At 41.5% G+C, this 16,563-nt stretch overlaps 1 protein-coding gene and 1 non-coding gene across 3 annotated transcripts in view; one reads left to right on the forward strand and one right to left on the reverse strand.

The window, feature by feature from the left end:
- LOC112415422 (zinc finger protein 350-like) overlaps nt 1-16,563 on the reverse strand; it is a 58,679-nt gene that overhangs the window by 31,853 nt on the left and 10,263 nt on the right. Inside the window, exons 1-5 of one of the 2 annotated variants that reach the window (XM_024768400.1) lie at nt 12,521-12,606; nt 8,684-8,880; nt 7,440-7,566; nt 7,070-7,162; nt 982-1,071 (exon numbers count right to left, since the gene is read on the reverse strand). In XM_024768400.1, coding sequence (XP_024624168.1) covers nt 982-1,071; nt 7,070-7,162; nt 7,440-7,566; nt 8,684-8,698 — 325 coding nt within the window. In that variant the 5' untranslated portion in view covers nt 8,699-8,880; nt 12,521-12,606. Of the gene's footprint in view, nt 1-981; nt 1,072-7,069; nt 7,163-7,439; nt 7,567-8,683; nt 8,881-12,520; nt 12,607-16,563 lie in introns of those variants that run through there. The other variant, XM_024768404.1, reaches the window with a different exon arrangement.
- Nucleotides 15,122-15,208, forward strand: LOC112415697 (small nucleolar RNA SNORA40). The gene has a single exon (XR_003006352.1). It is a non-coding gene; the product is annotated as a small nucleolar RNA SNORA40 (small nucleolar RNA).

Here is a 16,563-nt window from a genome sequence, read left to right on the forward strand (position 1 = left end):
CAGAATGCTAAATATGGTTAAGATGGAATGACTCCCCAAATTGACATACAGTTCAATATAATCCCTATCAAAATCCCAGGCAAATTTTTTTTTCTGCAGAATTTCACAAGCTGATTCGAAAATTCAAATGGAAATTCAAAGGCTCCACAATACTCAAAATAGGCTTGAAAAAGTTGGAGGATTTACATTTTCCAATTTCAAAGCTATAATAATAAAGGCTACTAGAAGGATATATACATATAAAATACTCCAAAACTGATGGTGGTGATGGTTGCACAGCTATGTGAATATAATAAAACACCACTGAATTATATAACTTAAATGGATAAATTGTTTGATATTATATGAATTCAATCTAAATAAAACTGTTAAAATATATAAAGTGAGAACAGAAGCTTTAGGAAAATAAATACGATGATAACATCTAAGAACTACAGCAGAATCTGAATTAGCAAAACTATGAAGGAAGTTATTTGAAGCAGACAGAAGTTATGACCTAGTTCTAACATGTAGCATGGTAAAAACATCTTTTCTAGCATCCGAGGTGGGGTTGGATGTTCTGGTGGGAAATCATTATTTCCTAGTTGGCAGGAAGAAGGTACAGTAGTAAGAAGAGTGATCAAATCAAAGTTCGCTCTTTCCAGAGAGGCCTGGAAAGTGGAATTTCACAGCACGACAAGTGGAAACACAGAGATCCTGTGATGGTGAATGAAGAAGAGGGAGATTTGAAAACCCTAGGAAGAGGAAAACTAAAGAAAAACAAGATGCATATGAAATAAACAGGGATCAGATCTCAAAAGAGAACAAAGTGATATATTTTCCTCTTAACTTCTACAAGGAAAAAGAGTTCTTACACTGGAAGAGAGGTACGTGGTAGGGCTGCTTATGTTTCCTCAGACACTATCACAGCTCCGACGCCTTCTCTCCTGACCAGAGTACGACTTCCCCGGCTGCCCACCTTGCTGGGTCTCACCCACTCACCTGGACAGATTCGACTGTGGCTGTCATCTTCTACTGGCCATCTTCCTCGTTCCAACCTGGAGACAGCATCTGGTTTGCTGGCTTGATACCCTGTTCATGAAAAATGATAGAAGATTTAGACATATTGAACTGGGCTGGGATGGGGCAGGAAAGGATAACGGTACATGGAGGGAGTAAACAGGTTTCACATCTGTAACCTCAAGGCTTTTCTCTCAGGAGAGGGGCTATTATACCCTCTAGTCTGGGGCAAGAGAAGGATCTGAGACTCGACCATTGCAGAGGAATGCAGTTAGTCTGAAGAGTTAAGAGGCTGAGAATGGAACGGCCACTGACGGGCACCCTCTGAGGGACCCAGGGGAGCCGTCCTCACCCACGGACAGCAGGTTGCTATAGTTCTCCAGCATCACATCCCGGTACAGGTCCTTCTGATCAGGGTCCAGGAGCTGCCACTCCTCCCACGTGAACTTCATAGCCACGTCATCATACGTCAGGGATTCCTGTCATAACACAGTCATGTTTGGCCAAGTGATGTTCTTTGGGTGACATGGAAAAATGTAAAGGAAATTATTCTGCTCACTTTTGCCATATGGGAAATTAGTGGGGTTTTTTCCTTCACACGGTGTGATAGAGTAAGAAAGCTAGTAAGATATTACGTTACTGTGCAGTCTTCCATTCATTCAACTAAAGTTGAAAATTCAAAGAAGTTTCGGCAATGTACCGTTAATTCCTCTAGCTGATGTAAAAACATGTGCAATCTCTATATATGTGAGCATTTGTAAAGGAAAAACCCAGTTTCGTTTCCTTCCTGTGTAGTGAAAAACCCAGTTCTTCTCCACTGTGTGCTTCTTCCCTGCGAGTCTCCTTTATTACCCACACAGAACATTTCGTTTCTGACCCTTCTGGTCACCAAATGTGTGGAGACTTTTTCCCCAGAAAAAGCAATTCTCTGCCCTACCAGCTGGGTATCCTATAATTTAAATCAATTCTGACACTATCTACCCAGAGATAGCGCCAGATCCCACAGGTTATGGGCTCAGTTCGGTAAGACTTCGCAACCCCCACTTCAGACACCAATCACAAATCCAGGTTATCACCTGTGCTTCTGACCAGCCAGCTATAGATCAGAGGTTCCAATAACACCCTCCTCGGGTTCAATTCACTTGCTAGAGGGGCTCATAGAACTCTGGAGATCTTATGTTTACCACTTTATTAAAGGCTATGATAAAGGATACGGGTGAATATCTAGATGGAAGAGATGTGTAGGGAAGGATATGTGGGAAGGGGTACCATGCTTCCACACCATCTTAGGGCACGTCCACATGTTCACCAACCCAGAAGTTCATAGTTTGGGGATTTCATGGAGTCTTCATCATGTAAGCATGATCGATCATTAACTCCATTTTCAACCCTTCTCCCTTCTCAAGAGAACAGGGTGTGGGGATAAAAAGGACAAGCTTCTCACCATGGCTTGGTCAGTCTGGTGACCAGCCCTCATCCAGTAGCCCACTCAGAGTCACCTTGCTAGACCAAAGTTACTCCTGTCACCCAGGAAATGACAAGAGTTTCAGGAGCCCTGTGTCAGGAACAGAGGTCAAAGGCCAATATTAAAACAAGAGATGTTCCTAGTGTTCTAATCACTTAGGGAATCACAAGGTTTTAGGAGCTCTGTGCCAGAAACGGGGCAGAGACCAATGCATACTTTCTATTACCTCATAAGCATCTATTTACTAATACTGAACTCTATGATTCTTATAAGTACATGAATAATACAGATTCCGAAATTCACCATTAGCATTTGAGCCAATACCAAAACCAGTAATGAAGAGATTCCAGATGCCAGAATCACAATACATGCTAATTCCAGTAGTTAATATACTAAATGAAACAAAAGAAACTGTATAAAACATGTATAGAGCACAATAGGTTATTAGATGATCAAATCTGTAAAGAAATTATTCTTTAAAGAATATATGGACACATGGACACAGACTGATGCATGTGTGTAGATTAGGCAGGATTAATATCATATTAGATAAAATGAAGAAACAGCTGTAGGAAACATGTTTTTACATTTATGAGAAGGACAGTTAGGGACTGCAGTTAAGGACCTCACTCACCACATCACCTCTATGGAGAACCATCAAAGTCCTATGTGAACTTGAGACCCATGTGAACTTGAGACCCATGTGCCATGAAACGTTAACATCCCTTGAGGAACTGCTCTGCTTTTGTAATAGGGAAGAACAAATCTGACTCCATATCAGATCTGTTCCTTTTACTTTAACCTCACTTTAACTGTCGTGCTCTGTTGCCTGTACTTAGTCATGCTGGCTCTGTACATTTTGTAAAAGAATGCTGCCTATAGCTTGAAATATACAAGAACATCCGTGACCTGACCTGAACAGAGAATAACATTTGTCTTGTTCAAGGTTTACAAAAACATGGCGACCTGACCATGACCTGACCTACATGACAGCTGCAAGAACAAAGAATCCAACACCACCAAGAAGTGTGCAATAACTACCCAGGTCCCTCCCTCACCTTGCCTTTAAAAGAGCTTTGCTGAAAGCCTTCAAGGAGTTCCAGACTTTTTAAGGCATGAGCCACCTGGCTCCTGGCACGGTCAGGCGGTAAACCCTTCTCTGCTCCCAACTCCGACGTTTTAGTATTTGACTTCACTGTGCTTCAGGCACACGGTCTTGCATTCAGTATCAACCTTACCAACAATCTTCATCCATTTTTTCCTCTCCCAGCCTGTATTTACGTAATGTCAAATCTCATTTGCCCTCTACATGCAGCATATCCAGAACCTCACCAACACTGAACCCTCCACACATGCTGCAGCCAACCATTCTCGCAGTCAGCATGTTTTTTGCAATAGCCTCCTACAAGGCTTTCCTGTTTGCCGCCCTGCCCACTACTGTCTGCTTTCTACACAGAAGCCAAAAGGATTCCTTGAAAAATGTAAATTATTTCATGTCATTCCAGTACTCAAGAACTCCTCGTGTTTTTTTTAAATTAATCAATTAATTAATTTATTTTGGTGTGCGTTGGGTCTTTGTTGCTTCATGCAGGCTTCCTCTAGTTGCGGCGAGCAGGGGCTATTCTCCCTTGTGGTGCGCAGGCTTCTCATTGCGGTGGCTTCTCTTGTTCCGGAGCATGGACTCTAGGCACGTGGGCTTCCGTAGTTGTGGCTTGCGGGCTCTAGAACGCAGGCTCAGTAGTTGTGGCGCACGAGTTTAGTTGCTCCATGGCATGTGGGATCTTCCTGGAGCAGGGCTCGAACCTGTGTCCCCTGCATTGGCAGCCGGATTCTTAACCACTGTACCACCAGGGAAGTCCTCTCCTCGTGTTTTCTCATCTTATTAGGGAGTAAAATCACGCTTCCTTCCTTGAAATGGAATACGTGACCAATCTTACCCCCACCCCCACCCCGCCCCCACTGCTACTGCCTCTTTGGCCTTATACCCATCACTTTCCAGAAAGCACACTCTGCTCCGTCCACACAGGCTCCTTAATGTTTCTCAAACTCATTCGTGGCTCAGCCTTTTAAACCCGCTAACCTCTCTACTTGGAAAACTCCTAACCCGGCAGCCTACTAACTTCCCACATTTCTTGGCTCAGAGGTACCTTATCTGAGAGGTGTTCCCAGCCTTAAGAGGAGCCCCAGCACCTACTCGTCTGTTATGCTGACTAAAGTTTTATTTCTTTAAGTTTTACAGAAATATAGTTGATATACAATGTTGTGCTAATTTCTTCTGTATAGCAAAGTGATTCAGGTATACGTATATATTCTTATTCATGTTCTTTCACATTATGGTTTATCACAGATATTGAATATAGTTCTCTGTGCTACACAGTAGGACCCTGTTTTTTACCCATTTCACATGTAATAGCTTACATATGCTAACACCAATCTCCCATTCCATCCCTCCCCCACCTCTCCTCCCCCTTGGCAACCATAAGTCTGTTCTCTATGTCTGTGAGTCTGTTTCTGCTTTGTAGATATGCTGATTTGTGTCGTATTTTAGATTTCACCTGTAATTGATATAATATGGTATTTGCCTTTCTCTTTGACTTATTTCGCTTAGTATGATAATCTCTAGGTCCATCCACTTTGCTGCAAATGGCATTATTTCATTCTTTTTTATGCCTGAGTAGTATTCCACTGTGTATATGTACCACATCTTGTTTATTCATTCATCTCTCAATGGACATTTAGGTTGTTTCCATGTCCTAGCTATTGTGAATAGTGCTGCTATGAACATAGGCGTGCATGTATCTTTTTGAATTATAGTTTTGTCTGGATATATGCCCAGGAGTGGGATTGCTGTATCATATGGTGACTCTGTTTTTAGTTTTTTGAGGAACCTCCATACTGTTTTCCATAGTGACTGCACCAATTTACACTCCCACCAACGGCGTAGAAGGGTTCCCTTTTCTCCACACCTCCTCCAGCGTTTGTTATTTGTAGACATTTCTTCTTTGGCCACCCCACAAGCTTGTGAGATCTTAGTTCCCCGACCAGGGATTGAACCCGGGGCCTTGGCGGTGAGAGCATGGAGTCCTAATCACTGGACCGCCAGGGAATTCCCTGTAGACTTTTTCATGATGGCCATTCTGACTGGAGTGAGGTGGTACCTAACTATAGTTTTGATTTGCATTTCTCTAATAATTTATGTTCCTTAATCTTTATCACAGCACTTTTCACCCCTTAGATATATTATTTGTTTATTTTTATTCTTTTTTATCCCACACCACCAGCCCCCAAAACACTTGATTAATTTCTTGACTCCTTTCTCTTAGACTAAAAACTTGTGATCTATATGTATACTGTTTTTCACTGGTCTTACCTTCCAGCATACAACAGGCTATCAAAAAAATGTAGAGGAATGAATCAAAATATCAATCACATGTATGGAACACATTAGGGAGAATTTAAGAGGGTGGAAATATATCTCTTTGTGAGCATGATGATATCGTATCATGGAGTTCATGGACAGAAGAAGAATTTTAACTGCCAAGTAACCTGATTAGCTGGGATAAATGCCATCAGAATACAATGGAAAGAAAAATGAAAATTTTAGGGAAATGAAGACAGTAAGGTCTACAATCAACGAGAAGAAAGTTCAAAACTAATAAATACACAAAGGAATTAATTTGAAATAAGGAAGAGTTATGATCAGGTTGAGATCGGAACTGAGAATGTAGGATGCTAAGATAACGTCTCTAGTTAAAAATTCATCACGAACAGCAGACTCATTTATATAAGAGAGCTCTGCAGATGGGGAACATATGAGGTAATGCCTGAATGGCCAGGATGGAGGCTGCATAAGAGTAAGGGAGAATGTAAACTTATAGTGGTTTTCTGGGAGGGAAGATGATCCCGGGTCCTGGCAGTTATTCAGAACCCAAGAGAGCTGCCATCAAGATGAGTAAGTTATATAGGTCCCAAGTCTGTGGTGGAGCACACTGGGGAGAGATGAATTTGGGAGTCTTCTCCAGTGACCCTAAGGAGCTTAGCCTATGACAATGAAGAAAACTTTGAAGGTTAGAAGATCATTGGAAAAAATGGAAAACAAAACCTTTGGAGAACCTCAGAGTGGGGACAAGGCACAGTGAAGACCAGTTTACTTTTGGGGCCGGCAGCCAACATGGGGTGAACGTGACAAAGGAAATCAACATTACCAGTGGGACAGAAAGGTGCAGCAGCTAGAACACAGTGAGGAATTCAAAGTTTTCTCTTTGGAGAGAGGTCTTGGAAGGTGGAGTTTCATAGAAAAGGAGGTGGAAGTGTATGAAGAAGGAGGAAAAGATATGAAAATCCTAGGGAAAAGAAAACTATGTAAACAAAAATCAAGATGGGGGTAAAATAAAGAAGAAACAGATCCCGGAAAAGACAAGAGTCTTCCCGAAGAAGGGATATATTTTTCTCTAAACTCCTACAAAGAAAAAGAGGTCTGACATCGGGAGAGAGATGCATGGAGGCACTGCTTACCCAGCGTCCAACCCCCTCACAGCTGTGACTCTTCTCTGACCAACTACAGTGTGATTTCCACGCTTGTCATCTTGCTGGTCTCTCACTCACCTGAATGGATTCGACAGTGGATTTCATCTTCCATCATCCATGGTTCTCCATGATCCCAATTAGAGAGTACGTCTGGCTTTCTGACTCGATAACCTATTCACCAGAAATGATAGAATATTTAGACCCAGTGAATTGGGCTTGGGGTCTGTGAAGACAGAATGCTACAGCTGAGGACAAAACAATTTCACGACCTACAGAGTAAATGCTGTGCTCTCAGGAGAAGGGAGAATACCCACTTCTCATGGGCCAGAGAGGGGACTGAAAATCTACTGCTTCAGAGCATCATAGACACTCCAGAGCTTTCAGAAGCCGAGAAAGGAAACACCACTGACTGGGGACCCTCTGAAGGGCACAGGGGAGCCGTCCTCACCCACAGACAGCAGGTTGCTATAGTTCTCCAGCATCACCTCTTGGTACAGGTCCTTCTGAGGAGGGGTCAGGAGCTGCCACTCCTCCCACGTGAAGTCCACAGTCACATCGTCAAACGTCAGGGTTTCCTATAGTAACAGCGGTGTTTAATGAAGTGATGTCCTTTTGATGATATGGAAGAAATGTTAAAAGCTTTTCTTCTCATTTCTACTTTATAGGCTGGATCTATATATCTAGGGGGTTGTTTTTGTTGTTGCTGTTGATTGATTGATTGATTGGCTGCGTTGGCTCTTCGCTGCTGTGCACGGGCTTCCTCTAGTTGCAGCGAGCAGGGGTTATTCTTCATTGTGGTGTGCGGGCGTCTCACTGTGGTGGCCTATCCTGTTGCAGAGCATGGGCTCCAGGCACACGGGTCTCACAGTTGTGGCACGCGGGCTCAGTAGCTGTGGTGCACGTGCTTAGCTGCTCCACGGCATGTGGGATCTTCCCAGGCCAGGGAACGAACCCGTGTCCCCTGCATTGGCAGGCGGATTCTTAACCACTGCGCCACCAGGGAAGCCCCGGGTTGTTTGTTTTTAACGCACAGGGAACAAGCAAAAGCCTAATAAAATACAAGGATTCAACTAAATATAATTGTGCAGTCAGTCATCCATCCATTTATCATTAGACGTTCTATAACGTATAAAAGTTAAACCTTCTTGTTAACCTAGAAACACCACATTCATATATATATATGACTAACACATAAGTCAATGAAATTGGGAATGACTAAATCTTTATAGCCAGTTAATCAGAATCTTCTGGGAAGTGACTCAAGAAGCCAGAATTATAAGAAACTAAATGTTTAATAAGCATGTTTAAAGTGTATGAAGAAGAAACTTATTTTTTGATATGTGTACTTTGTTATGATTTCAGCCTTTAAATGCATCCTTAAGTCAGCTGTGTAATGAACAAAAATAAAAGCAATATAAGAAAAAAGTATATTAAGAATCCAGATTTGAACATGGAAACCAAGAGTCAGTCATATTGCAAAGCCTGAGGAAACAGTTCCCATAGAACTGCCCTCGTTTCAGACACTGGCTGCAATTTCTAGAGTCCCCTGGATCACCCTCACTTCAGAAGCAGGCTACAAAGACACCCAGGGTCCCCAAGACACCCTTACATGCAATAATTAGCTAAAATGACTCAGACAACTAACAAACCCATTCGGGAACAAAGAAAAGAATAAAACAAACCAAAAGTCACCTGGGCCTGGATCATTTTTTTCCGTTCTCTAAAAACAGCTGGCAGTTAGGAGGCTCTGTCGCTGTGTCTTCTGGATCTGCTCTAAATTTCTGTTGTGATACCTGTCTTCAATCAAGCATGTCCCCAGTAATGCTGATACCAAATCCTGTAACTTCTTCCTCCTTCTACTGATTCTTTTGCTCCTGGGGAGTCAGGACCTGTGGGTTGAGGAGAAAATTCAAGCTGAGGGTACATTTCCTCTGGGCCCAGATGCTAACGCTGCTCCTGGGCGCTCACCTTAACCCAATGCCCACAGCATTGCCGAGTGTCCCATTTTTACCCCAGACGACTTTATTCCTCTGGCCAAAAAGGCTAAGATTCTGACTGTGGTGGGGGTATTCCTTTATTCTGTGAAGTTGAAGTGGGGTGACTGTCAAAGGAGTTGAAGGAGACTTCCCTGGTGGTGCAGTGGTTAAGAATCCACCTGCCAATGCAAGGGACGTGGGTTCGAGCCCTGGTCCGGGAAGATCCCACGTGCCATGGAGCAACTAAGCCCGTGCGCCACAACTACTGAGCCCACGTGCCACAACTACTGAAGCCTGCGTGCCTAGACCCCGTGCTCCACAACAAGGGTAGCCACTGCAATGAGAAGCCCACGCACCGCAACAAAGAGTAGCCCCCGCTTGCTGCAACTAGAGAATGCCCGCGTGAAGCAATGAACGCCCAATACAGCCAAAATAAATAAATTAATTTTAAAAAATAGTCTAAGATTAAAAAAAAAACAAAAGGAGGTGAGGGAAACGAGATCCATCCCAGCAGCAGGCCTCAGGAGCAGGAGAATCTCAGACAGGTCAATTATACAAAAGGGACCGTATGGGAGGAGAGGCGCTGGGCACTGCTTTCCTTTAAGCCATGTGCGCTCAGGAACCTCCTCAAGCGTTTTTATATACCCTGTGAGTACACACACTTCAGTTTGAAAACCAATGTACTGGGCAAACCAGAAGCACTGTCTTATAAACAATAACGATAATATCTTAGGTTTTAAATACATTTTTTAAAGCACACAATATTGTAAATAAATTGGAAAGTGGTAAATTGAGTTGAGATGCTCTAAGACGCCTGTATTGTTAGAGAAGAGTGTAAAAGTACTAACATAAGAATTTGACAAAGAAAGCTTCCATACTGTATGTAATCTCTAGTGTCATGATGAAAACTAACAATTATCTTAAAGTATATAATTTCCATCCTAACAGAAGGCGGAAACAGAGAAAGAAGAAATTCATTCAAAACATGGCAAAAAAAGAGAATAAGGAATAGAGAACAAGTGGGGCAAATACCATGCACTTATATGACTTTTAAAAAAAAACACTAAGAATTATATTAAGTATATTAAATCAACTATACTCCAATAAAACAAAATTTTTTAATGAATTATATTCAGTATAAACAGAACAAAGATTCCAGTTAATCACATCAAATACAAATGCCTTGAAACTGTCAGACTGGATTAAAATTTAAAACCCAGGACTTCACCGGCAGTCCAGTGGTTAAAACTCCACACTTCCAATACAGGGGGCCTGGGTTTGATCCCTGGTCAGGGAACTAAGATCCCACATGCTGTCCACTGTGGCCAAAACAATAATAATAATAAAATAAAATAAAACCCAAGAACATGCTACTCTAGGTGACATGCCTGAAACATAGTGATATGGATAGCTGGAGAATAAAAGGTTAGAAAAAGATAAACCATGGAAAGAGTAACCACAGATAATCTATATTCTCTGAAAAAATGCACGAGAAAGCCCAAAAATTACTACAGAGAAAGAGAAACAAAGCTTACTAGTAAGAGGTTCAAGTCACCACATTTTAAGAAATTTGCCATTTCTAGGTACCTAACAATACAGCCTTGAAACATATACAGCAAGGGAATTCTCTGGGAGTCCAGTGGTTAGGACTCCAGGCTTCCACTGCAGGGGGCACAGGATCAAGCCCTGGTGGGGAAACCAAGTTTCCTGCACGCCATTAGGTGGCATCCAAAAAAATTTTTTTCTAATTAAAAAAAAAGGAATGAATTATAAACATTAGAAACTGGACAGAAAATTAAGGTTATATTCAGACAATATCATCCTTGACATGGAAAGAGAGATTCAAAGAATTATAATACTTATTTAAAAATTTTCACTCAGAAACCCCCAAGCAGATTTTCACATATATTGCTGGCTAGAACTGCACCACGTACCTAAACTCATTTCGTACTAATTCAATCACTAGCAACGGGAACTGGAACCACCAGGATTAACTAAGACCAACCAGTATTGGGATATGGGTCACTCTGTCAGAAGGATGGATAACTAAACAAAACGGCGATTCTGTTAGCAAAGAAGAAAGTGGGAACGCATGTCAGACAAAAAAGCAAGTGTCCACTGCCGCTGGTGAGAGCAAGCCTTGACAAACATTTTCTGCAAAGGTGAGACAGGCTGGGACCTGGAACCCTTTGCTGCAGTGCTTGCATCTGGACACACCTCTCCTCCAGCAACACAATACAAAGAAACTATAAGGGATTAAAAATAACTTTGTGCATGCACAGAGGAGCCAAATTCTGGACAACAAGATACAAAGAAATCAAGAAACCCAACCACCACTTCTTTTTTTTTTTTTTCAACCGCCACTTCTGAAGAACCAAGAGCAAAAGCAGGGGATCCGGAGCAAAAGTAGGGTACTGCCATGCCCCTTGCACACAACACCACCTAAAGCATGGGCAAACCATCTAAGCCGTCCCTCCGGCCCAACCCCCGGACATACCCCTACCCTCACCACATATAAGGAACTAGATGCCCCCCCCCACAAACCCACCTCAGAGAGCGAACAAGCAAGGGAACCTCTTACTTGTTCTCGCTCCCCCCTGCTGCGGCAGAGACCCCAATAAAGCCTGGCCTGAATTTCTTATCTGGCCTTTGATCAATTTCTATGGACCAAGGAGGCCAAGAGCCCTGGTAGGTAACAAAGGGATAGATACTATACATTTCTGCTTTGAGGTTTAAGATCTGTCACAAGGACTCAATTCTGCCTTTGCAGTGCGAAAACAGCGATACACGATACACAACACATAGAGGAGGCTGGGTTAGTCCCTCGGTCTGCAGATAAAAGCCTAAAAAGCAGAAGGTTTAGAACTACACTACCGTCCCGGGCTGCACCACCTTCCTTCCCAGCCTACTAGGTTGGAATCTCAACGCAACCACCAGCCAGGCCTCCTAGGGGACCAAAATCTCAGCCCTCACAAGACTCTCTGTACCACAGACACTGACTACACATTTCCTTATTAATCCGAAACCTGGGCCAGATACCCTCATATGATGACCATCCAGCCAGGCCCCAACATCTCTGAGCGCCATATTAATTCCCGAATCTGAATCTCTTACCATCGTAAATACCACCTGCATCCTTTAGAAATAGAGTGAGCCGCAAACCCCCATATCAGGCCAGACCGGTCACGATCGTTGATCTCTACAGATTTTTTTTGGGGGGGGGGCGCCGCGTGGCTTGCGGGATCTTAGTTCCCTGACCAGGGAGTGAACCCGGGCCACTACAGTGAAAGCGCCGAATCCGCCAGGGAATTCCCTCTACAGATTCTTAATCGTTCTAACGAACAGCTCCCAAAGTACCCCAACGACAGGTACGCGCGTCACAAACGCTCCTGGTTCCTCTCAAATACCTCCACATCAGTGCTTCCCACCAGACCCTCAATAATTCCGTTAAGTCCACACTACACCATTCCACCCTGTGGACGACACGTCCACAGGGACAAACCTCCTATGGGACAAAACCACAAAACCTCAAGGAACAAATGCACACACTGACCCGATTTTCTCCAGTCCACAAGCAGAGCCTAAAACGTAACACTTCCACGAACCGCTTCTACTTCTGCCCCTGTCGCCCAGATTTTTCGTCGGTCTACGGCGGCCGAAGACGGTCTGAAGCATTTGAAGAAACGCGGACTGGATTTCTGGTATTACCTTGAAAGGCAATATGTCCGCGCCCAGCTCTCCGCGGCCCCACGGGGCGGCCATGTTGGGACACCTGACGTACAGAAGGCCAAGGGGCGGGTTTGGGGCCGGGAGCCCTGGATGGTCCGGGAGGTGAGAAGCCACTGAAATTATTTCATTACCTGTCACTTCAACTCTTCAGAAAATTAGCAGATTTTCAGAGACTCGAGGTTTGCGAGGCAAATATGGAGCTACCTAAACGGCGTTCGACGCACTGGGGAGACAAGTAACATCGCCGAGGCCTTTATTTAAAAAGGAGGGGGGCGGGTTTCGAAAAGGAACAAGGGTTCAGGTGTCGGTATAGCAGCAGAGAACGAACTCCTGGAATGAGAAATGGCAGTACATCCGGTAATCGGACATCTCCCCAAAAACTTTGGAGGAACATTTCTCGCAGGAAGCGGCTTTTAAGGACCGAATAAGATTTCGAGAAACTGGCACAGTGTGAAACAGGCCATCACGTTCAAGAGGAAAAGAGCGGCAGGGATGAAGCCTAAATTTTGATTGGAATTGGAGCCTCGGGGAAAGGCCGCTTTAAAAATGAGGCCAGTAAAGGTCTGGAACCAATGAGAAAGGCACAACCAGAATGGAGTCCAAAAGTATTAAGGTCAATATCTATTTGGTCAAGACACTAAGATAATTCCATGGGGTTAGTTGTTTCAGCAAATGATGCTGGAAAAATTGTATACCTATTTGCAAAAACATAAATTAAGACCCATAACTCTAACCATATACAAAATTAACTTGAAATAGATCACAGACCTAAATTTAAGAGGTAGAAGAAGTATGACACTTAGAGAAGCGAAGAGGAACCTAAGTTAGCCAAAGAGTTCTGTGACAAGACAAAGTATGAGCCATAAAAGGAAAAATAATAAATTGGACTTTATTAAAATTAAAAACTTTTGTATTTCTAAGCACAGCTTTAATAAAGTATTGAGTAGAGCCAGAGACTGGGAGAAAATATTTGACACATTTAACATCTATTGATAAAGACTTGTATTCAGAATATATCAAGAGTTCTCAAAACTTAATGACAAAACAACTATCCAGTTACTTCTTGTGGGTTATGAAATTTTCTAAATATTACATCGTGGTGATAGTGGCACAACTCTATGAACTTGCTAAATGTCACTGAGTTGTACGCTTACTCCTGGTAAATGTTATATGTAAATTATGACCATAAAGCTGTTAAAATGAATTTCTGTTGTGTACACAATTTATAGCATATGGATTTTTTTAAAGACATCAAATATAATTGCAAAATTATAAACTATCTAGGATTAAAAGTAAATGGAGATGTCTGGGACTTATAAGAAAAACAGTACAACAGATCTTGGAGTGAGAATTTCAATAATGAGAGGATCATAATAAAAAGTGAACATAGTTGAATATGTTATGTTTTTCAAGCATACCCCACTTTAATGCATACCTTTTATATGTGACTCAAGTTACCATCCTACTAGTTCACCCATGATATTATTACAGACACTTAATTATATAGAGATATACAAAACATTTTATAATATGGAAAGATTTATGAGAATGTAAGTGATAAAATTAGATTACGTCTTTTTTTTTTTACAGCCTTACCGAGATATAACTGACATAGATTATACCTATTTTAAATAAACTTTTTATTTTGGGGAAATTTTAGATTTACACGAAAGTGAAAGTACTACAAAGAGTGCACATATACCTTCATTTGACTTCCTCTCATGCGAATATTTTATGTAACCATGGTACATTTGTCAAACTTAGAAATTAACATTGGTATGACACTCAGCTAAATTACAGATTCTATTTAGATTTCACAAATTTTTCCACTACTGTCCTTTTTCTGTCTTAGAATTCAACCCAGGGAAGAATGCTGCCTTTAGACATCATGTTTCCTTGAATTGCTCTGTTCCATGACCATTCCTCAGTCTTTTTTTCATGTCCTCAATTATTTTGAGGAGTACTGATCAGGTATGTTGTATATTGACCTTCTTTTAGGTTGGTCTGTTTTCCTCATTAAACAGGGATTTATGCATTTTGGAAAAGACACCACATATTTATGGGTACAGAATATCAAAATGACAACACTGATCTACTGGCAAAGGTATTATTTGCCAGGTTTCTCCACTGAAAATAGCAAAACAACTTCTGACCAAAAAGAACCATCATACAGGGCTCACACCAAGAGATTTCAAGACTTATAAACCTTTAGTAGTATTGGTGAAAGGACACATAGATCAATGGGACAGAGCAAAGATCCCAGAAAAAGACCCACATGAGTCAAGTATACTCAAGCGTTTGACAGATATACAAAGGTTATTCAATGGAGAAAGATAGACTTTTTCAGCAGATGCTGCTGGAACACTTGGAAGTCCACAGGCAAGAAACAAACAAAAACAAAGAGAAAAAAAAATCCCAAAAGACTCTCCTTATAGACAGGTGCAAAAATCCTCTTTTGCAACGCAGAACTCATTGTTTAGTATGAGTTTTGGTACAGGGAAGAAGGAACATGATACCTAAAACAGATTCAAGTGATGGGGGTGTATTGATAAACATAAAGATTGCTTCCAGGACTATAGAGCTGATAATTTCCCTTATATATTAAGTTTTTAAATTATCAGCTATATCGAGTTCATACTCTAATGTTGACATGAAACAAAGATGGCTTCTTTTTTTAGGCTTTTATCTTGAGAACACAGTGTCAGGATTTTTAAAAGGTATTGGCATATCCCAATGGTCTGTACTGTTCTAGGGTGTGATAGCTTAGCAGTGAATATGATTTGAACTTAATACATTTTTAGAGGGTGTCAAACTCTGAAGCAGGCAGATCCATCTCCTGACCCTAAACATGGTCCTAAAGTAAACTGCTTGAGGAAATTGGATCCCAAAGATTACAGGAGGAGAATTTTGAAGTGTGTCTGTATTCTATTGGAGATCAAAGAAGCCCAACTAAAAGAATTGTGTGGATTGAGCAAAACTTCTCTTTTGAAAGGGCTATCTCATCTTGAAGATTATGACTTTGGAGGAACTAAGGTGATTGGCAGTGGAAAGAATCAGAACATGTGAAATTCCTTAAAAATTTATTGACTTAAATAATTTTGCCTATGTTACACATAATAAAAAAAAGAACCTTTACACTTTGTTCAGAAAAAAAAAAAAAAAAGAATCTCAACACGTTCATCCTATAAGTCCTATACTTGGTAAAGGACTTGTATCCAGAACATAGAAAGAATTCTGAAAAGTCAACAAGAAACTCCTATTTCAAAAATAGGCAAACCTTGAACAGACACTTGATCAAAGATAACAGATGGCAAACATGCATATGAAAAGATGGTCTGCGTCATTTGTTGTTAGGGAGATGCAAATTAACACAGCAATGTGAATAATGCCAAGAATTTTTAAAAAGCAGCAGTGTGATACAAATACCCAGGTAGTAGACTTCCTGAAATCCAAAAACCGAAAACATGAAATGCTGGTGATAAGGTGGAGTAACAGGAATTTCGATTATTTGCCAGAGACAATGCAAAAGAAATACAGCCATGTTAGACGATAGGCAGATTCTTGAATGTATGTTCGTACAGATGATCCCAAGTTTTAGAAAGGTAGCCTGAAAAAAAGTTTTTTTAATGAGATGGCTCTCACTGAGGAGTAGAACTCAGGAAAATGGTTGTTCTTACTTGTGTCAAAGAAATCTGAAAGGAAATATCCAAGACCAAACTTTGCAGTAAGATGAACAGAAATCCTGTCTTTATTCCTATACACACCACTTGACCACGGTGAATTATTCTGATTTTTGTGCTGACAATGATAAGAGTGTATGTAGGAGACAATTTTTTTTTTTTTTTTTTTTTTTTTTTTCTAAAAAAA

This window comes from Neophocaena asiaeorientalis, unplaced genomic scaffold, assembly GCF_003031525.2.
Source record: "Neophocaena asiaeorientalis asiaeorientalis breed wild unplaced genomic scaffold, Neophocaena_asiaeorientalis_V1.1 scaffold629, whole genome shotgun sequence".
NCBI classification, from domain to species: domain Eukaryota; kingdom Metazoa; phylum Chordata; class Mammalia; order Artiodactyla; family Phocoenidae; genus Neophocaena; species Neophocaena asiaeorientalis.